The 22,989-nt window shown below is 35.1% G+C and overlaps 1 protein-coding gene across 1 annotated transcript; it reads right to left on the reverse strand.

The window, feature by feature from the left end:
- Window positions 1-4,867: 4,867 nt before the first annotated feature.
- LOC136040251 (uncharacterized) lies at window positions 4,868-22,069 on the reverse strand. The gene is made up of 3 exons (XM_065724465.1): window positions 21,774-22,069; window positions 10,077-10,576; window positions 4,868-8,469 (listed from the first exon to the last, which is right to left on the reverse strand). The coding sequence occupies exons 1-3, from the start codon at window positions 21,985-21,987 to the stop codon at window positions 7,138-7,140; spliced, it is 2,046 nt and encodes a 681-aa protein (XP_065580537.1). The 5' UTR covers window positions 21,988-22,069; the 3' UTR covers window positions 4,868-7,137.
- Window positions 22,070-22,989: the final 920 nt, after the last annotated feature.

Consider the following 22,989-nt stretch of genomic DNA (forward strand, 5'->3'; position numbering starts at 1 on the left):
GTTGTTATTGGGAAGTAAAGACATTTTTGATTTAAATTGAAAAAAAAATTAGTATATAGCCGATGCCCTTTAACTACCCGAACATGGACTCCTCTTGCTCAAATGAGGATTTTTTTGAGATCTTGAAAAGTAATTAAATCAAGTGAAAAAGAGTCTAAGTTATGACCTAGTAAAGTCTATTGAAGACTTTACTCAACTACAAGGACTTTTGTTCGTTTTCAACATTTAACAACGTTTTCAACATTCATTTTCAACCATTGTTGTTATTGGGAAGTTAAGACATTTTTGATTTAAATTGAAAAAATTAGTATATAGCCCATGCCCTTTATCTACCCGTTTATGGACTCATCTAGCTTAAATGAGGATTTTTTTTATATTTTGAAAAGTAAGTAAGTTAGGTGAAAAAGAATCTAAGTTATGACCTAGTAAAGTCTATTTAAGATTTTACTTAACTACAAGGACTTTTGTTCGCTTTCAAACATTCATTTTCAACCATTTTTAATATTGGGAAGTATAGACATTTTTGATTTAAACTGAAAAATTATATAGCCCATGCTCTTTAACTACCTGAATATGGACTACTCTTTCTTAAATGAGGATTTTTTAATATTTTGAAATGTAATTAAGGTAAGTGAAAAAATGAATTAAGAGTCTAAGTTATGACCTAGTAAAGTCTATTGACTTTACTCACCTACAAGGACTTTTGTTCGTCTTCGACATTTCGGATGCTTCAAGCTCAATTCAGACTAAAGAGAAAACGAAAATCAGACTCGTTCAAATTTGATATCAACGCCATCCTGGTAAACAGCTTCAATATAGATATTGCATGGCACGGGCATATAATTTATGCACGGGTATAGAGTTTGCCTTCTCTCAAGAACATGTTCATTCAGGAGCAGGACAAAACACAGCTTTCTTGCAGTTGGGACACAGGATGGCACTGATGGATGCGATTTATTTTGCTTTACCCCAACCCAGGACATACACAGATTTTTGGGGGGAAGGAAGTATTACAAAAATAATCAATAATTTAATTAAGTTACCCAACAATTTACGAAAAACTTAGAATTTATGAGCGTAGGGGGGGGGGGGACCCTTTTGCATGTCCCCATCTATATTCTCTCTTTATTTTAAGTTCGCATCTTAAATTATCCAATAATGGAATCTAAAACATAGGCGCTAATTTTTATTGTAATATAAACATATAAAACCTTCAAGAAATCAGACCCAAAGATCCCTGTCTGGTTAACTTGAACAAATGTTCATTACTGATCAAAAACATGATTCATCGAATAAAAGCATATTTGAAAGAATAACATGTATATCAGATGCTACCCGTCGACTGTGCGTGATATTGTTTTGACTGCCTTAATCTACTCGAAGAATTGGGTTTTTTATTACCAATAACATGTCCCCCTCATTGGAGGGGTAAGATTAGCTAGTGCCCTCCTAGGAAGAAAACATGCATATGGAGAACAGAAAAGGCTGTAAATTGTGAGTAAAACTCTTATTTTTTAAGGGGAACACCTTATTTATTTTTTATTTTATTTTTAATATTTTTTTTAAATTTTAATCTTTTATTTTTTTTAATTAAAAATAATTAAAGATTAATTTTTTTAATTTAATATTTTTTAATATTTTATTTTTTAAGGGGATACCTTAAAAGATCACATTATGTCGTCCGTTATAAACTTTATAATTTGTTTATTTTTTAGTTAGTTTATTTTTATTTAGAATTGATTGGGCAGGTTTGCCATTAAAAGTAAAGCAACAAAATTACTTGTAGGGCAAATATGAGAACAAAAGATGAAAATTAATAACAGATTAATGATAGATTAATGACAGAAAACTAAAAGCCGACACTTTCTTTCTAAGAATTCTTAGAAAAAGTATTTAACTTCTTCGGTTTGGGCCACAGATAGAGAAAACCTGTTTTAATTGATCTTAAATCACCAGAAAATGTAAATTTAGTTTTCTTCGATTAAACGGAGCAGATTTCTTTTTTCGAGTTCAGAAAAGTGAGTTCCTAAAAATGTTCTAACACACTTGCTAGGAAAACTGCTAGAGAAATTTGGCAATTCCTCTGGTGCTACTCGCTTTAATTGAGAACATTACCGACACAGGTACGTAAAATTTCATTGTCTTTTCAATCAAATTTCGTAGTCACCCATAGATTTCCAATAGCTCTCCAAAGATAGCTAGTCCCCTAGGAGAATTTGCTACGGACCCCTTGTCTTTGAAACGGTCAGTCGCCGCCGAGGCTCGCGAAATGAGGGTAAGGTATTGGATTCCCCTTAAGAACATCATTTTTAAATCTGGTTACATATGGAAAATAAGTTTTGTGCCGTAAATCGTTGCCTAAACTCATAAATTTTTTCTCAGTCAATAAAAAGTTTTTTTTAGTGTTTTATCAAAAAAGAAAACAGAAACAATCTTGGCATAGATATTAAATACACTTATAGGACAAAACTCTCTTTCTATATTTAGCAAGGATTAAGTCTTGATTTTTCTAACATGTCACAAAAAAAATTCCCATTTTTTTATTTACCCAATTTTTATTCCAGGCCCGTAAGTAGGAAACATCTTCTACTTCTGTTTGACGCTAAGAAATTCCTATTTATCAACCAAAAAAGCACTAAAAACATTGTGACTCAAAACTTTTCGTTCGGTTTGCTGTTTTAAGATGTCAGATATGAGAACCAAACAGGCTTAAAAAGGCGAATTAGCGCTGACAAAAACTGAATTTGACTAGCACACCAAAAACACGTCACAGACGTAAACCAATGAAATTAAAGCACAATTTTTACCAAGTAATTATTGGAGAGTAATTTACTTTTTCTCTTAGATTATACCCATGGGATGGTCTCTTATATGACCAATTTAAACTATTAATTTATACCTTAATATTTTTAACCAAAAGTTGAAATCTCTAGCGATTTACGCATAATAATAAATATAAACAAATTATTTTAACAACTCATTTTCAAAATGGACTAGAAAGGCGAATTTGTTTTATCTCAAGAATCTATAAATATAAGTCAAATTGAGGGGGGGGGGAACTGATTGGACTGAATATAACATAGATATCAAATTGATGTAAGTTATCAATGCATAGATAAAAAATTGGGAAGTCGAAGGAAACGACTTAAAGATAACGAAGTTAAAGGGAGTAAAAGGAAGTCGAACGAATTATGCAAAGCCCAATCCGTTCTACGACTTTTTTTCTACTGTCTAATCCATTTTGAAAACCAGTTGAAAAAAAAACATTTTTTATCTGTTGTTCTCGACTTTTTAGTTTTCTCTAAGAGAAAAATTGGTCTTACCGCCTATGAAGTCTTGTTAATAATGTTCGTTTTTTACTTTTTCCTGTACCCAGTCATCTGTTTTTATAGGGGGGGGGGAGGATTTTGTATTATCGCGGTGAATATGCTCTTAATATGATACACTATAACTATATAGCATACTGCGATAAAATTATGTAATAAACAAACAAAAAAGGGACAAAAAGGAGTTATAAAGTATTTTAGTCAAATCTAAATACCAGATCTTTTTTTTTACCAAAAGCAAGGCCGTATCCAAGATTTTCGTTCGGGGGGGGGGGGTACCAAAAAACTTCAAAAACGTATAAAGAATTGTTTATATACATTTTTATAAGTCTGGCAAACATTTCGGGGGGGGGGAGCGGTTCAAACCACATCCCCTGGATGCAGCCTTGTCCAAAAGCCCTCTCTGTCTGCATCATGTTTGATTAACCTAGATAGATTTCCGGCATAGAATGAAAACATTATTTATAGAATGGAAATAAATTTGAAAGGGCTTCTAATCCCTGTCACTCCCTTAGTAAGATCAGATTTAACCCCTTTCCGACAAAGTTCCGAGATCCGATGTAGCCCACTTATCGATGTAACCGACCTCTTCTTTTACAGTTCCAAAATATGCAACAACTCTGAATCAATAAAAAAGTTGTTCTATTAAAGTCCCTATTCTAATCTAAGTTTGCTTTAGACTGTAAGAAAACAAGGTTATACAAGACTTGAATTCTAAGGAGCGAAGATACAGCTGTCATTTTAATTGGAAGTGTGCCAAAAGTCACTATTCTAATCTAGGTTTGCTTTAGACTGTAAGAAAACAAAGTTATACAAGACTTGAATTCTTAGGGGCAAAGATACAGCCGTCATTTTAATTGGAAGTGTGCCAATACCCTATTTGGTCTTTAGAAAGTGCAGAAAAAGGTCATCCGTACTCAGACTTTAGGGTATGATCAGTTGCCCTTACTATACTCCTCCTCCCGTAACAATGGCCTCGAGATTAAAAGGCCATAAGGTGGGAACAATCCCCATATTGATAAATTAATGAGATACAGTTACGTTTTATTTTAAAGTTCGATACTATTTTTATTTAATACTCCACTGTGGGCTATTACTATTAAATTTGTAATTTTAAAGTTGTTAGGCCTAGACCTCGATGTTTAAGGCTACCAAATTTCAACCAATCAGAGTATTAGCGAGGGAGCCATAACATAAAACGCGAGGGGAAGTGTACCCCTGCGTTTTTTATGTCGTCATAAGAGCAATTTCTGGAAAGGGGTGTCAACCTTCAACTTTACATTCTTGGGTGCAAAAAAAAAATTCTCATTTGGCACATTTTTAGTAATCCCTAGGGAGGGGAGGGAGGGGTCTTTCAATGGACCCTGGGATTCTCCTTCACTCTTTGTACTGGTATGAATTCATTATTGAGTGCATAATTATCTACAAAACCGTCTGAAATTCCGCCACCACATAGACGGTCTTAGGGGAGGCACAGACACTTCCCCCAGGGAAGGGAATCTTAGGGACGAAAAATTTCAAATAGATGATCAAACAGTAGGTAATAATCATTTTAAATTTTATTTTTATCAAAATAAAATACAAGGTGCAGTTAATAAATAAAACCAATTAATAAATCATTAATTAATTGATTGAAACAAAAATAATTGAATGATAAAAATTAAAAGAATTAAATTAAAATACCTAATAATAGTTCAAATAATTTTTTAATAAACAAAAAATAATTAATCAATGCTTAATTAATTAATAAATCAAAAAAATTGTTTGACAACCATTTTAACATTTGACAACCATGCTTAGACATTCCCTTGTATCCAGGTAAGAAATTTCTTTCGATAAGCGATAAAACAAATACTAGGAAAATTAAAATCTCAGATAAAAGAGCATAATTTATCAATAGAAATACCGAATATTAACAATAATTATCACTGTTAGTGGACAAAAATTCAGATCAATGGACTAAAAATACAACAGCACAGATCTACATACATTAGTTGTATAGATATAATAAACAAATATTTAAACCAAAAATTTCAGTAAACAAGTTCAGATATTGTCCAAATATTTATAGAATTCTCTAAAATTCTCATTCTATACAGACTTTGAAAATTTGCAACAAATACAATTAACAACAATTATGAATATATAAATATAATATCCCCCTTAAACCCTTTCAATGTCAATCATACCTACATATAAGGAAGAGGGATAGGGTAGTCCCCCATCTAGGGTTGCCACCAGATGACAGAAACACTAGATTTTAGTAATTTCCTGGTTGATTCAGGGGTTTTCTTCAAGAATCTAGGGATTTATGTGCATAGTTAGTGATTTTTTTAGGCAATATAAAAATATTAGAAATAGTGATAAATCACTAGGGGTGGGAACCCTGTCCCCACCTCGTAAAGGGATCAAAACTATAGAGAAAGAGCATCGAATTTAGAGTACCTAGGACATCAAAAGGAAAAAAAAAAATTCCCACCGTCCCATCTTAGGTCTACTCATATCTGATAACCGGGATTTTCCATGTTTTTTTTGGTTATTATACAACTATTACGCTTTTTTTGTTGCGTAAATTCACCCCATTGTTGCCACACTGAATCCTGAAAAGAAACAAGCGGAAACTTTTCTTATTTACAAACAATCCCAATTAAACGGTTGAAACACCCAATTTATCTGCAGCTGATTGAGCAATTCACACACGTTCCGATTTTTCACACACGTTTTCCATTTTCAAACTTAGCGCAAAACTACCGAACTGAATATGAAGTTTTTTTTTGAAAATTGAGTTCTCATACTTCATTTTTAAGACGTATATGGTTGTTAAATTTTCACTTAACCGGTTTAAAGAACCAGATTTCATTTTTAATGTCCCTGGTACTTCAAGTCGTCCCAGTCGAGTGGTTGATGCGCTGGATTTGGAATCCGTCCAAAGAGCAAGGATTCGGTTACTGGTGTGGCCAGTTATTTGGTTTGGGAAGGTCAGTGGCGTGACTCTCTAAGAGTCGAGTGGCGTGACTCCCTAAGAGCCAGAGTCGACCCAGCTCTAAATGAGTACCTTGAGAAATATGGGGAAGGTGAGCAGGAAGGGTATGTGAAAGCACAGGAGAGATAGCCTGCCCCATTGCACTTCCTGGCTGAAGGGCCTTGAAACAGAGATCATGACCGCCGGTTAGGACTTTAAGGGTCTAGTGCTGTATCCTTTACCTTTTTTTTTACCTTACTTTAGGGGAAGAAGACTTTCTCAGTACAGAATTTTAACTAAAGAAAAATTATCTCAGTCTAAAAGACCGGGATTTTGTATATTTTTCATAGCCCTTATAAGAGTGAAGGCGTTTGCATGGAATAAAAGAGGGTTCCCCCTTCCTTTGGGTAGTGTTTTATTTATGCCAGCTCTGACCATTTACGATTTGATTAATGGTTCAAATCGAAGCAGCAGCAGCACTGTGGATAAGATCATTATATTGAAACAGACTTCCACCAATTTTAGCAACAATATTTTTTAATTCAAGCTCTTGGATCTTAAAAACACATAGAGTTTAGACATTGTATACAGTGATTCAGTTATGATAGCTATGATCAATAATCATTTGTATTTTGGCCCAAACTAAATCTGCATTGTCGTTAAGCCTCGTGTTGATTGATATCATTCACCCTGCTAGCAGCATTTTTTTGTAGGAGGATCATTTTTGGACTGCTGATAAGATTGAAGTCTTCGGCAATTTCGAAGGTTATGACTGGCTGTATGATCCAACTTGGCTCTGCTGCTGGCAAGGTGAATGATGTTAATCAAGACAAGGTTTTAGGATTTGAATCAGCTTCCCCCAATGTGAGCACTAGCATTCAATATCAAAATATCCGAGGTGGACTCGGAGTCTAAGAATCGCCGCCTTTCTAATATACTCTCGCCATAAGCGGATGGATTGGCGATTGTAGGAATCGCCAAATAGGCGTGAGCTAATTGTGCCAATCGTGGGAAATTAATTTTATTATTTTTCCACCATTCTAAAACTGATGTCGTAAGACCCTCTCCTTGTTGACTTATTTGAAAGTAAATATAACGCTCAAATTCAGCTGTCACTGGGTCTTTAAAAGTGTGATCAAAATCACTAAATTCTTCCAAATCAAACTTTTTGATTTTCTCTAATGGCATTTCTAAGCACAACTCCGAGTCAATTAAACGCATCTCTGTAAATATTGTATCGCGTGCTATCTCACGATCATTATCATCAGTGATTCGTAAGCTCTTCTTTGATGGATCAAAAAAGAGGGCGCAGCAAGCCATTTTACTTAAAAGCTTATCTTTGACTTTCATAAAGTGGTTCAACAGCTGAGACTTGATATGCTTTATATCATCATTATCATCACTACTTGGCTGAAGGTGCGTTTCAAGCTTGCGCACTATAGGCACAACAAAATGTAACGTAGGCTCATTTTGTATTGATAATAGGCCAAGAGCGTCTTGAAACGGTTGAAGGACGGAGATGACACATCGTAGTTGAGTGACATCTACTTCAAGCATTAATGTTGGGAGGCCATCTACTTCACCAGAAATACCTAAAAGGGTATCCCAAGCATTTGCAACTGCACTTAAAAATTGACATTTCGATGCCCAATCTGAACGCTTCTCATAACTGGGCAGGTATGAACGATACTTAATTGCTCTTTCAGAATTCTGAGCATGCGCCAAAATAATATTACATGACAAAAATAATTTGGCTGGTAAATAATCAGCTTCAGATTCAAAAACGGAACTTGCAACCCCGTTTAAGAGTGCAACAGAGCATAATATACTATCTGATGTTGTGTAGCAATGCTCATGACAAGGTTCAACAGTAATGCATTTCGGCTGTCCTAAATTATATGCATCTAATATATTTCTTATCTGCACTTCGACTGTTTCATCTTCTGCTTGGATACTATCAAGCCGATACTTTTTCAAGACAAAATTCTCAGCAATGTAATGTATGGTAATTGTTGCATATTGTTGACCGACATCGTTTCGCCAAGTCTCAACTGAGACGGCAAATTGCGCAGGGTTGTCACATTGAATTGTTTCTTGGATTTGGCTTCGAGCGTATCGAGCCTGTTGACTTAGACGTTCGGTGACTGTTGCGACATCAGGCATAATTTGGCCAATCTCAAGCTGAAAATAAAATAAGGAATAACTTGCGCAGACAGAGAAGTAAGGAAATTTCACATACATAGGAATAAGAAAATAAGACAAAAATGGATAAAGGAATTGAAAAGAAAAGAAGAAAACACAAATGTATTAAGTACCTCATGGCCGTAAGTTCAAGCCATCAAATTAAATGATTTAAATTGTTACATTTAAATACAAATGAATTAAAATTTGATTATAATAAACACTTCCTGACCATAAGGGAGTGGGAAATCTCTCTGAAGGGGTTTGAGGAACCCCAAGAAAATTTGGAAATAATATCACTAAAATAATTCAGCTTCTAATGGCCTACCTTTTATTTGGGAGGGAGAGATAAAGAGCAGCTATACAGGGAAGATTTATTCTACGTGGGTTTGGATTCATTTACAACTGATTTTCAATCCCGTGCGTGCCGACGTGTCCAATAATATTAGAGATTGAATCCCATAAGTTTGTCCTTGATTCTAAAAATGTTTACAAAGGAATAACACGCTCAGCATATTTTCCCCTTTCTATGAATCACATCAATTCATATTATCTACAAAGGAATTTCAGAAAGAAAGTAATTTCCAGCGCTCTTTTTGCATTTCCAAATTTGAATTTCTATTCCTTCTGGGTTAGTGAACAATCCATTATTATTAATAATAAACCATTATTATTATTATTATTTTTTTTACTTTGAGTAAACGACTTTCCTTTTATTATTCACACACCATGGGATTTGAAGAGATTCGTTCTTGAAGAATAAGAAAGAAAGAGAAGAAAGAGAAAAAAAAGATACTTATAAACACTGAAGTGTAAAGAATTCCCAAGATATAGCAATTCAGAAATAATTAAAAAAAATTAAGAAAAACAAAAACATGACTTAAGAAGAAGAAAAAGACATCTCACAACTACAAAATTTTCTACTCGACTTAAGACAAAGTATAAAAATAACGGAAATTAAAACTGACAGACATTACACTGAAAAGAGGAGGGTGGCGATTCTCTCATCTTGCTGTTAGCATAAAAAAGTTCATTTTACTTCACTCAACTTTAAAAAAAGGGTCAAACAAAAAACAAACAGTTATATTAAAGAAATGTCATCCTCTTATCCGCGCTGTCAACTTGAAAGTATAAGTTTTCCTTTCCTGAAAACATGACGTAACCTATCCACGAAGAATAGACCGTCAGACAGAAAAAAGAGGAACCTTCAAACCCAGACTAACAGGAATTACCCCCAAAAAGAGAGGAGATCACAATAAGTGTGAAAATATCAGGTTCAATTTACTGAAAACTTATCTTATTCCAAATAGAGGTAATTCAGTATATTCATTAAAAACTAGACTGTTGGAAACGTCAAGATAAAAAATAAAAGAGCTAAAATCAAAAGAAAAACGAAAGAAAATGCCATCCTCTTATCCCCGGTTTCAACTTTATGAAGACTTGGTATAACCTATTCAACAAAAAATGAACCGTCCAGTATACCAAACGTTGTCCTTTTTTGTCAATTTTGACTAAAAAACAAAATACAACAGCAACTTGAAAAACATATTTCGAAGATTGGATATAAAAAAATAAAACTTCGTAGGTAAAAAATAAAAATAGTTTACCTTTCCATATGTGGCTCCGATGTTTAATAGCCTCTGTGCAAATTTTTGGAATCCTTGACTGTCTAACCACATCGGGGGCATTAGATCGGTACTAATGTACTTCACTAGCGCCTCCTTCATTTCTGCATTTGCAATTCTAACCGACAAAGACACTTCTGTTGTCTTCATCTGATGCGGCATCTCTGTGGCATCCGTCCGTCGGTAGAGAACGATATCGTTTGATGATGCGGCAACTGGTTGTAAAACCCTGGCAGTGAGATCAGCGTTGTCAAACGCAGCACCAAGAAGATCTTGAGGCTCGTAGATGGCGTTGGGGACGACTTCGCATTCATACCCATTTTCTTCCTTTTTTACTGTGATTTGTGAGATTGGTTCAAATTTCTCCTCGTGATTAGGCAGTGTTTGTTGTGGAATGGATACTTGTTCAATCGAATTTAAATTATTTGGATATGTATATTCAACTTGGATTGCAGTTGAAGTGATTGTCTTTTTCTTCCTAGCTAAAATGAAGAACAACTAATTAATAAAGAACAAAAAAATTAATTGAGAACAGAAAAATTAATTAAGAACGAAATTAATTAAGACCAATATAGAAATTTAAGAAAACCATGGCTTAGTTAAATACTAACCACATTGTAAAAACAGCGAACTAAAAATTTTACAAAGTTGGTATGTCTCAAAATTATCAAACATTTAACAGCAAGAGAGATCTGGTTCAATCCCAATTTCTAGTTTTAATGAAAGAAGGGCTTAGATGCAAAGACCACGTTTCATGGATGATAGATTGCCAAATATTGCATGTTTTCTCCATCCTTTTAGAACTGTTATTCCCAAAGTGGGGCGCAGGTGTGCAAAAAGTTCCAAAGCTGCCAGTAGTAGAATTCCAAAAGCTGCTGACACTTCAGCAGCACAGCTTGGGTTTTAACAGCTTTGCTTTGAGCAAAAAGAATTTTTATACGTAAAATTTGAAGAAAAGTAATAAATGTAACTTAGTGCAGCTTGCAGTTAGAAATATTAGTAATGATCAGTATCATAATGATTATAATGATCATAATGATCAGTGTAATCTAATCAGTGTGGCAAGCCATACACTAACCATAAATATCATACTCCAATTTTATATTTACCATTTTGTCAAATGTACTTATTCATATTTACTCTAATACTGCTAGTGAAGTATAGTATTCAAAGTCTGAAGTACATGGTACATAACTTACTGCTGTTACTTTATGGGTGGAGTTGTACACTCCAATGTTTTTGTTATTATAAAAATAATACATACCCAACAACATGCTTGATACTCACTGATCACTACACTACAACTATAAAAAATACTATTTGATTTTCTGGGAGAACAATATTGAATAGCAGCCAGACAGTCACAAGCATTATGAAGCTGTGATATTAGTTTTGTCCTAGTTTAATCCCCAAAATAAACAAAGAATTGCTGCTACATTTTAGGCCACTAAAATGTAGCAGCCACACATTTACAGCCACATTTACATTTACAGCCACAAGAATTGTGTGGCTGTTTTAGGCCACTAATCTTCCACGTTCCAGCTTCCCCATTACTGGCTTTAACTGCATGTACTCCTTGATAGCTACCAGCCATTTTAAGATTTTTTCAACTGAGGAATAAGCAGTTTTTTAGAGAATTTGGCTAGTTGTGCTATATTTGGACAAATATTCACTTTCAGTTGAAGAGACGTGGAGTAAATAAAAACTTGTCCAAAAGGACAAAGGATAACAACAACTTAAAAGTAAAAAAGTAAATTTTCACATAGTAACATTGAACTCGGAGAGCTTTTAGTTTTAACGTTTTAAAAAGCAGCAGCTTGAGAATAAATACATACATCTCGCGAAAGAGATATTTCAGAAGAGATGCATTACCTGGTAAAAAAAAAAAAAAGAATATCAAAAACAAAAACAACTCTTCTTGTTTCATAGTTACTCTGTTTTAGAGTTTTGTTCCTGGTGGGTTGAGTTACTTACAGTTCATTGTCACGAACTATTTGATCTATCTTCAAACACAGATATCAGGTAGTAGAGTAAGAAATAAAACCAACCTTTTGGAAAAAATAATTCTGAAAATAAGATAAAATTGCACAGGAAAACAATCTGGAAATAATAACCGAATTTTTACTTTCGGCTATAATATACAATTTTTTACGAATCATGTTTTAGGATTGCTTCCGTTTTAATCAACTATTCCCCGAATTTAAATATAATTTATAGCTTTTTTCATGAGGAGGGGCTGCAATTTAACGGTACGAAGATTATATTTAGGAAAAGTTTTGAATGGCAAATCCAATTCTACCACAATTTTTTTTACAATTATATTGTTTTTATCTCAGGATTTGCCTTCGTAAAGGTTTAATACTTGCTCAAGCATTAGAGGTTGTCAAGATAGGCCTAGTTATTTAAAAGAAATTCTACACCCTAATTTAAGCAGAATATCTATTCCATAAAATTTCATTCCCTTACTTAACAACTTTCCTAGACCGTAAAGATACTAGGCTATAGTTGAAGAATGGACATCCACCAACAATATTGCAAGGATGGGGTACCAGAGTAGAAATGGTGAGGGGAGGAGGAGGAGGGGAATACATTGGAAGATAGGTTATATGTAAAATAAGGAAAAAAGAAAAGTGCTTAATTTTTTAGCGAATTTTAGCCCCCTCACTTTCTGTTGAAAAAAACTATGACCACCCTCCCTCTAGATTTTTGTGAATGAATACCACTGGTAGATTTACATATGGAAGTACACACGAGAAAATGCTAGCCATGAAAGTTGCTATTCTAGCTTAATGACTTCCGGTTATGGATTTCATGGCGTTAATTGGGGGGGGAGGGGCAAATTTTAGCCCCCTCGCTTTTTTTTAAAAAACTTGACCACACTCCTTCTAGATTTTTGTGAATGAATGCCACTGACAGATTTACATCTGAAAGTATACACAGGAAGGTGTTAGCCAAGAAAGTTACTATTCTAGCAAAATGACTTTCGGTTATGGATTTCATGGTGTAAATGTGGGGGGAGGGGGCAAATTGTAGACCCCCCATCTTCTTTTGAAAAAAACTTTGACCCCACTCCTTCTACATTTTTGTGAATGAATGCCACTGATGGATTTACATCTGAAAGTACACACAGGAAGGTGCTAGCCAAGAAAGCTGCTATTCCAGCAAAATGACTTTGGGTTATGGATTTCATGATGTTAATGTGGGGGGGGGGGGAGGGGGCAAATTTTAGACCCCCCATTTTCTTTTGAAAAAAAATTGACCCCACTCCTTCTACAGTTTTGTGAATGAATTCCACTGTAGATTTCCCAACCCATCCATTGGTTCGACCACCCTCCCTGTAGATTTTTGTGAATGAATACCACTGATAGATTTACATCTGAAAGTATACACAGGAAGGTGTTAGCCAAGAAAGTTACTATTCTAGCAAAATGACTTTCGGTTATGGATTTCATGGTGTAAATGTGGGGGGAGGGGGCAAATTGTAGACCCCCCATCTTCTTTTGAAAAAAACTTTGACCCCACTCCTTCTACATTTTTGTGAATGAATGCCACTGATGGATTTACATCTGAAAGTACACACAGGAAGGTGCTAGCCAAGAAAGCTGCTATTCCAGCAAAATGACTTTGGGTTATGGATTTCATGATGTTAATGTGGGGGGGGAGGGGGCAAATTTTAGACCCCCCATTTTCTTTTGAAAAAAAATTGACCCCACTCCTTCTACAGTTTTGTGAATGAATTCCACTGTAGATTTCCCAACCCATCCATTGGTTCGACCACCCTCCCTGTAGATTTTTGTGAATGAATACCACTGATAGATTTACATATAAAAGTACACACGGGAAAGTGCTAGCCATGAGAGTTGCTATTCTAGCTTAATGACTTTCTGTTATGGATTTCACGGTGTTAATTGGGGGGATAGCAAATTTTAGCCTCCTCATTTTCATTTGAAAAAACTTTGACCCCACTCCTTCTACATTTTTGTGACTAATTGTCACTAATAGATCTACACCTGAAAGTACACACAGGAAGTTGCTAGCCAAGAAAGTTGACTAATAGATCTACACCTGAAAGTACACACAGGAAGTTTCTAGCCAAGAAAGTTGCTATTCTAGCAAAATGACTTTCAGTTAGGGATTTCATGGCGTTAATGGTGAGGGGGCAAATTTTAGCCCCCTCCTTTCCTTTTCAAAGAAAAAACTTTAACCGCCCTCTCTCTAGATTCTTGTGAATGGATACCACTGATAGATCTACATCTTAAAGATGTAGAGATGTCGGGGAGATCGGACAAGGGGATATGGTACCTTTGTGACGAAATTTTATTCAAAACCTCTGCCTTCATTACATCCCTTGCACCATCTGTGAGGTAGTATACACGTGTTTTCCTGAAGACATCATAAAATATTTTTATCCGAGATTTTAGGTAAGAAGCTTTCTTTGTTCTTTGAGTAAGAAAGAGGATCTGGTTTTTATAATGTAACTTCCTAACGGTTTGTTGTATGATAATGACTGTGTTTTTGTCAGAAGCTATGTTGTTTGGCTTCAGAACACTGTCTGATCAGTGATCAGAACACTGATCAGTGATGGATTTACGTTGCCGTCTAGTGACATAAAATTGAACCTTTGTGAAAGTTTCCTACTTGGAAACTCTGGGACTTGTGCTCCTGGGCACCCTGGGATACTTTTTTATTCATTGTAGCCCAGGATACCCTCATATCTACATCAGGCAACCCCTACCAAAGGTAAAGCTGTGAGTTAAAATTAAGTGATATACATCAGATTATAATTCAAGCGATACTTGTTGTTGCCCTGTTGCCTTCATTTTCCCAAACATTGTCAATTATGTCAGAATGCCTAAGATAAGGAAGGTTGATCCATCTCTCTTTGCCTGGAATGAAGAAAACATGAAGGCTGCTGTAATCGCCCACTTGAAAGATGGTATGCCACTCAGATCTGCAGTTACACTGTATAACGTTAAAAAGTCAACACTTTATTGGTACTATAAGTCATTCCACCAAGTTTCATCCCAATCCCTCCACTCTAAGCATTTTCCAAGATTTTAGGTTTCTCCACCCCAAATCCCCCCAATGTCCCTGGATCCTGTCGGGATTTAAAATAAGAGCTCTTTGACACGATATCCTTCCCAACATCAAATTTCATTAAAATCCTATCACCTGTTCGAAAATTGAAAATACCCCCTTTTTTCTAATTTTTCCGATTTAACCGTCCCCCCACTTCCCCCCCCCATATGTTTGAATCGGGGAAACGACAATTTCTAATTTGATCTGGTCTGGTTCGTGATACGCCTGCCAAATTTCATCGTCCTAGTTTACCTGGAAGTACCTGAAGTAGCAAAACCAGGACAGACAGACCGACCAACAGAATTTGCGATCGCTATATGTCACTTGGTTAATACCAAGCGCCAGAAAAATGGTGCTTTGCTTCTCACCTGGCTATGATATATAAATAATATATATATATATATATATATATATATATATATATATATATATATATATATATATATATATATATATATATATATATATATATATATATATATATATATAAAGTATTGAATTCTGAAATGGAAGATTCCTTTGGCTCTTATCTTCTGCTATTATTGCAAATGAACTGCAGATTTACGAAAAAAAGGAAAAAGAAATTAGCCTCGGAATTCGCCCAGGCAAACCAAGAGAAATCCCTCAAATTGTGGGATCATAATGAAGCAGCAGGACAAGTCTCGTATAAGAGGTTCATGAAGAGAGACACTAGAATTTCCCTGCGCAGACCAGAAAGCAGAAGCCTTCATTGCAACCTTGATTTTAGCCAAGATGCAGTTGCTGCATTCTATGTTAAGCTGGACAAGCTATACTCAAAGCATCATTTCCCAGCTGACCACGTTTACAACATGGATGAAACAGGCTTATTGAATGTTCAACAGAAATGCTTGAAGGTATTGAGTCCTAATGGGGCCCAGCAGCTAGGAGCATCTACATAACAGGAAAGAGGGCAACTAGTTACAACGGTCAGAACTCTCAATACAATTGGGAGCTTTATTCTCCTGGGAGAGGCTCTTGGATGATGCTCCAGCAGGAACAAAGGCTACGACTAGTGAAAAGTAAGAAATGCATGAATGATGACAGAACTATTTCTTGGCTATTTTGGCTCCTTCAAAAGGTATTTGCCATGCTCCCTGAGCAGCCAGTTCTTCTACTCGTGGAAAACCATGATAGTCACATGAGCTATGACTTAATTTCAAAGTATTCAATTCAAAGTTCAAAGTATTATGCTAGCATGGTCTTAAAGGTTCAGGTGGAAGGATATAATGTGAACTCCCTGAAACGAAAGTTCCCTACATGGAAGATCATATTTCCAGAGATAAAGGATGAAGCCTTCATGATGACCAGCGAAATTCCCTTACGCCTGCCAAAACCTATTCTGAGTCGTGACACAGAACTTGTAGCAAAAGCACTTACCTTTGATGCGAACCCTCCATACTATGCTTTTGAGAGACTAATGTTACAAGCTTCTATTTTATATTTTTATCATAATCAGAGTAGATTGTGGGTTTTAATAAATGATATTTGTTAAAAAGAGTTCTGTGTCCCAGAATACCCAGGGGTCTGGGCACTCTGGGATAGAAGAAGGGGGTTAGGAAAATTGTTAATACTGAAATAGCTTATCAAGGGAATAATCTGCAAAAATCTAGGAGAAAGCCCATTCAGTTCCATTTAATTAACTAGCAAAATCAAGTAATTTGACCAAATCATTTTCCAGATATTTGCCCTAAACTTGAACATGTCCCAGGGTACCCACATCTCACACAGGAAGGAGCTAGCCATGAAAGTTGCTAAATGACTCAATTATAGATTTCATGGTGTTAATTGGGGTAGGGGGCAAATTTTAGTCTCCTCCATTACTTTTGAAGATTTACTCTGAAAAAACAAAAAGGAAAGTGAAGCCACGAGTTACTTTTCTAGCTGAGTGAGATTCTGATTTCAGGATGTTAATTGGAGGGGGCAAATTTTCATTCCTCTTTTTCATTTTAAAATACTATTTTCTTTGAAAAAACCTGTTGTTTTGAAATTTTAATTGAAAAAATGAAAATCAAAAGCCTGAAGTTCATATCTTTGACACTTCCTTACAACTTCTTGGATCCTAATCATTATAAAACTTTTGCTTCTAATTAAAAACTGAGATAGCTTCTTCCTATCTCAGAAACTTGTTGATCTAAGCAGATTTGTGATACTGAAATGAATCTACAGCCTAGGAAGCAATTTTCTAGAGGCAATTTTAGGGGAGGGACAGAGGGGGCACTTGCCCTGGAAGCGGAAATTTTAAGGGCACGAAATTTCAAATAAATAATCAGTTATCATCATTTTATATTTTTGAAAATTTATTTTATTAGAATAATGTAGACACACAGTTAATAATTAAAATAAATAATTTAATAAAAATTAAAACAATTTTCTTAATAAAAGATTTTTTTTTTAATTTGGCAAGAAGATTTTGTGAAGAACAGGAGGAGGGGCTAATCCAGATTTCGCTCCAGATACAAGAGAGGCCAGCACCACAACTGATCTACTCCTAGGGCACTGACTTTCAATATCTTTAGAAATATTGCATGTCAAATGTACAAAGCTATTAAAAGTGGACATAGAGCCCCAATATGGGTAGGGAAACATGTATTGGATGTCACAGGCATATCTTTACTTTTTACCAGATTCTAATTTGAAGAATTCTAGGGTAATCGCTCTAACTTGGACATTAATTTTCATTTGACTTAAGGAGTCAAGCTCAAATCTTGCAGACCACCCTGCCAATATTTATGGCCCAATAAAAATATACCCCTTCAATGATTTGAAAAATAAGCTTTGCCCCCTCCCCACTGACATTCTCATGAATTGATGCTGTTGTCTGGCATTAAGGAATGTGCCATGTTACTGGGCTACAACATAGCAATGATTTTTTTCCCTTTCTTTTAAACTGTGAACTTTGAAAGCATCACCTGATTATCATGATTTAGCCACAGAGATCTTCTGGACTGAGATTTATTTCAAAATGGCCAATAAGGTAATTTATAAGGCTTAGAACGTTACTGCTTTGTTACTTCATTTTAGTGAGAGCCTACTTTTCTTTAATCCTAAGTTTAAAAACATAGCCTAATCTCAATAATGTAAGCCTAGGATTTTAAGCTATACAATGAGTTTCCTCATTTTGATGTAAAGCATCTTCTTGGTAGCATCACCAGTACAGAGGGAGCCAGACGTCAGTGCTCCAAGAAACAAGCTAACTATGGATGGCATTTGTCCAGGGGCAGATAGAGAACTAATGTTTGGGTGGGGCCAGAGGTGGTTTTAGGGGAGGGACAGAGGGTGCACTTACTCAGAATGCAAAAATTTCAAATAAACAATCCAACAGTTAAAATCCTTTTTTAAATTCTATTTTGTAGTAAAATAAAGTAAAGAGTGCAGCTAATAAATAAAAATAGTTAATAAAGTATTAATTAATTGATAAAAAAAGTTTAAAAAAATAATAAAATATTTAAATTAAAATAATTCATAATAAGTAAACAATTTAAAAATAAACAATTCAATAATTTAAGGTAATAAATTATTAATAAATCTAAAAAAAATTGTTAAAAAATGAAAATTTTGATAAAAATTGACCTGAGCATTTTGAGGGAGACAAGAGGGGGCTCTATTCAAGGTTTTGCTTGGGCACAAGAGAGGCCAGAACCACCAATAGGTGTGGCACCAGTGAAACTTGGGCTCCCCAATTAATACTTTCATCCTCTACTACCATCTAATTATGAGAAAATTTGACATCCTAGGGATTCCCATGCCTCTAAAACCACCCCTGGTCAGCACAACCCTTTAGAAGCGAGGGGATGGATGTAGGCCAGTAATTATTTACAGTAATTAGGACCAAATAAGTTGTTTTCAAGCTCCTACATTTGCTCCTTATCAAGGAAACACAACCATGAAATAGAAATGAAAAGGGGTAATAATCTTGTGTATGGCCTAGTATAATGATGAAAGAGTGGTCTCAATCAGTTCCCTGTACAAAACTGTCCAAAAACATGACGATTGCTATCACAACGACTTTGTTCTATACCTCCTTAGGCAGGACCAGCTATGGCTCCAGGTTATATAACCTACAAATCTTTGCTGCTGTATTTTTTACTTAATGAAAAGAAATAGGAATAAAAAAATAATGCAAACTAACTAGAACAACCTTAAATCCTTTCTAAGATTTTGATTAGTAAGATTCTGATAGAATTTTTTGAAAGCTATCAGACTTGGCAAATTTCCTATAATTAGCCTAACCTAACATCAAAATCCTTCAAGCTTAAGAGCACTAAATAGGTAGAATTCTAGTCTAGAGACTTCTAGCTATTTGTAAAAGTAGTTAGTCAGGTGAAAGAAGCTTTCAGGAATAGGCCAGAAATATACCCTGGGGTTTCAGCAATATACCCTACAAAGGTATTGCCAAGAATTCCAAGGAAGTTTTCTCACTAAAAATATTATATGTTAAAAATTTCAGTTTTCAATCTTTTTTCATTGCCTTAAACTTTCAAAAACATTAATTCCTGTGATTTCAGTAAAAATTTTAATTATTAATCATCAAGATTTTTTTTTTCTAAATTTAATGTGCCTACAGATTTTAAAATATTACAAAATCAGAATTGAGCCAATTTACAATACAATGCATGAAGAAGACAATGGAAAGTTGATAGAATTCTACAGTTCAGAAGTTTTCAAAGCCAATCCAAAGCTCAAAGCCAATCAATATGATGATTTAAATCATGAAGAACATTAAACATTGTTTATTGATAGAATTCTACAGTTCAAAAGTGAGTAAGAATAGCCATAGGCTCTATTGGTACTGGCCAGCCTATTGGCCATAAACTTTTGGGGACAGGCAGCTTGGGTACTCTAACTTCCATTATCAAAAGAAGAACTGACTTCCATAAGGAGAACAAAGGTCTTTTTAATATTATATGATATTATATTGATATTATCTTAATATTATATAAATAATATATGAAGTCAAAGGGGTGAAAATACTGCATGGTAGGCAAGTCCATAGACCCTTATACAAATTCTGGAATTGGAGTAAAGGTTTGAGCAAGGTTGTATTCAGGGGTGGGGGGTTTGACCTTCCCCAAAAAAAGGTTTTTTTACTAGTAAAAACATAAAAAAAATCATATAAACAAATTGGTTCTTGTTTGTTAAATGGAACACACTCAAGAAATTATACTATGAAAGATTGAACAGAAACCATTTTTTCTTCCGGAATTGGTTGAAAATTGCTTGTTTTGAGTGAGAAAACTAGCCTGTGATGTATGTAAAATTTATTAAATATTTAATATATAGGGGTGGTTAAGGGTTAGGTATTTAATATAGGCCTAATGTGTTCTGCACCACCTACTTTCCATAATTCTTTATCATAGTTTCAATCATTTTGTTTCTAAAGTGTTAGCCTATATTATCATCATGTTTTGACATAACCTCATTAAGATTGACCTAATTTCACTTATTGAGTGCATTCCCTTTAACAGACAAGTAGTCCACTAACAAATTGTTTATGTGTTTTTTTTTTCATTTTTTAGACACCCCCACCCTAAACAAAAGTCCTGGATACAGCCCTGGGTGTGGGGCTCAAAACACTTTTCTTGTGTCTCATTTGAACATAAGATCTATTTTACAAAGCTTCACTTTTATAGGCTAAAAGAAAGACTTTTAAAGCTCAGTGGCCCTGGAGGGAGAATAAGAAGGTGATGGCACTCCAAAATCTTGGCTAGCCATGTGGACTAAGATGCTTTGCTCTATATGTAATGTTACCAGTAAGCAACCCCACTTTACACATTTTTAGTTTGCCCCATGGAGGAGGATCAACCAGAAATGGATGCAGTTCTCTAATAATGACAAAGAAACAATATGCAATCATCAGAATCTTGCTATATACAGTAATATGCACTTTAGAGCACTTGGAACAAATCTAAACATTTACCAAAATTTCTCCCAAGGAGATCAACAAGGCTCCAGATACATCCTAGGAGATTCCCCTAACCCAAATACTTTCAAAGATAGCAAAGAGTACCGACAAACTAGAATTTTACCATTAAATGTTGTGGAGAGGGGTAGGGGTAGAGCAAGGAGCTTGAAACACCCCCTCCTTCAATTTGTAATTTGTGCTGTAGCCTCATTTCATTTCCCTTGCCATTTTCCAAGATATCCTACACCTTGTAAAACTCCAGGTCACTCTTCTAGCTTTTAGCCATATAAAAGGCAGCCTAGGCCAAAGATAGGCTATTTGGATGCACTCCAGACCTCCCCCACCGGGACATAAAATGGGGATAAATGGGAACATTTCCAGGTAACTCCTTAAATTATCTCAAATCACATTATCCAGGCATGGAAGGATGGTTCCTTGAAATTGGGTGAAAATTGGATTTTTTGGGTAGTCTTGGCTCACTCATGGCTTGTATCCTTCCTCCATTAGCCTATACAGACTGGAGAACAGTTTGTAAATAGATAGGCTAAACTAGGCTTAGCCTAGGATATCCTAATAATTTTTTTTTTGGACGTAGCCTAGACTCAATGGTGTGATTTGGCTAATACCTGCTTGAAATAGGCCTTAAAAATGAAGAGAAATAAACAACCAAAAGTTACCTGCATCAGTAGGGGGGCCTGAACCAATCCTATGCTTATTCCATAAGTGCTTAAGCATTGTGGATGTGTTATGAGCCTTGTAGGACAAAAATTCCAAACACATGCCACACTGAACTTTGTTCACATCACAAACAGAAAAATATTCCCAACAAATACTTCTTCTTTTTGCCAATTTTTCCATTTTTATTTTAAAAAATTGTATTCCACCATTCATAAATTATGATTAAACACTTTCACTCTGGTATCAGCAAACAGGTATAAGCTATGGTACGGGTTGGCAGCACATAACGGGACTGCCGGGTTGCTCGAAGGCATTTCGATTGCAACAGGGGCGGACGAGCACACTTTTTTGGGCGAGTACCCGAGCGCTATTAATATTCAAATTCAAAATTTTTTGGATATTTTAAATCTAGCAAAGAATAATACTTGTCTGTTTCTAGATTTAACTGAAAAGATGGTGGTAAATTTTTCCCAGTTCATATAATTGACTTATCAATAAAGTGAACATCCCACTCGATGCCTTTTTATACAGTTTTCATAGGTGCTGTCACTGATAAATGAAAAAAAAACACAAATGGGAAAAAAACAGGGACAGACGAACACAATTTTTGGGGTAGTACTCGAGCGCCATTAATATTCAAACTCAAATTTTTGATTATTCTGAAATTCAGCAAAGATTAATATTGATCCGTATTTTTAAATTTAATATATGGATTATAGATTTAAGATGCATAGTATTTTCTATTTATGACGCTCAGCGGTGTGATTTTCTAGTGTCAGGGGGCTGCTGCCACTCACAAACACTGGTTTGCCCCCCTAAGGAACCCAGTTTCCCCCCTCCCCTCCTTGCTGAAACTTAGTTTCTTCAAAAATCTTATCAAAACTAAGATAAGCCTGCAAAATTCAAGCATATAGAGAAATGGGTCAGTCTTCATTAGTAAATCCTTTCCTTTATGTTACTATATGGCACATTTTTCAGTTTTCACTGTCATTTTCACTTGATTTGGAAAAATTGACTCTAACTATGCCCCCTCTCCCCAAGAGTTTGACAATATTACACCACTGATGTTACTTAAGGTAGTTTCACACTGTCATTCCTTAGCGTAAGCTAGGCATCCTACACATTGTAAAATTGTCTATTTTTGCTCAGCTAAAAATCAGCGGTGTGGGTTTTTTCCCCTTTTTTAGATTCTGAAAAATTGGAGGTATTTTCATT

Source organism: Artemia franciscana, chromosome 20, assembly GCF_032884065.1.
Source record: "Artemia franciscana chromosome 20, ASM3288406v1, whole genome shotgun sequence".
Lineage (NCBI taxonomy): Eukaryota > Metazoa > Arthropoda > Branchiopoda > Anostraca > Artemiidae > Artemia > Artemia franciscana.

What these genes read in the sequence shown, in the direction of transcription:
- LOC136040251 (XM_065724465.1), bottom strand. Translation starts at nt 21,987, where the DNA reads ATGAATGGTGGAATACAATTTTTTAAAATAAAAATGGAAAAATTGGCA. An exon ending in AGGCCCCCCTACTGATGCAG is followed by an intron (nt 10,577 to 21,773) that starts GTAACTTTTGGT and finishes TCTTCATTTTAG; the next exon opens with CTAGGAAGAAAAAGACAATC. An exon ending in TCGGAGCCACATATGGAAAG is followed by an intron (nt 8,470 to 10,076) that starts GTAAACTATTTT and finishes TTTTATTTTCAG; the next exon opens with CTTGAGATTGGCCAAATTAT.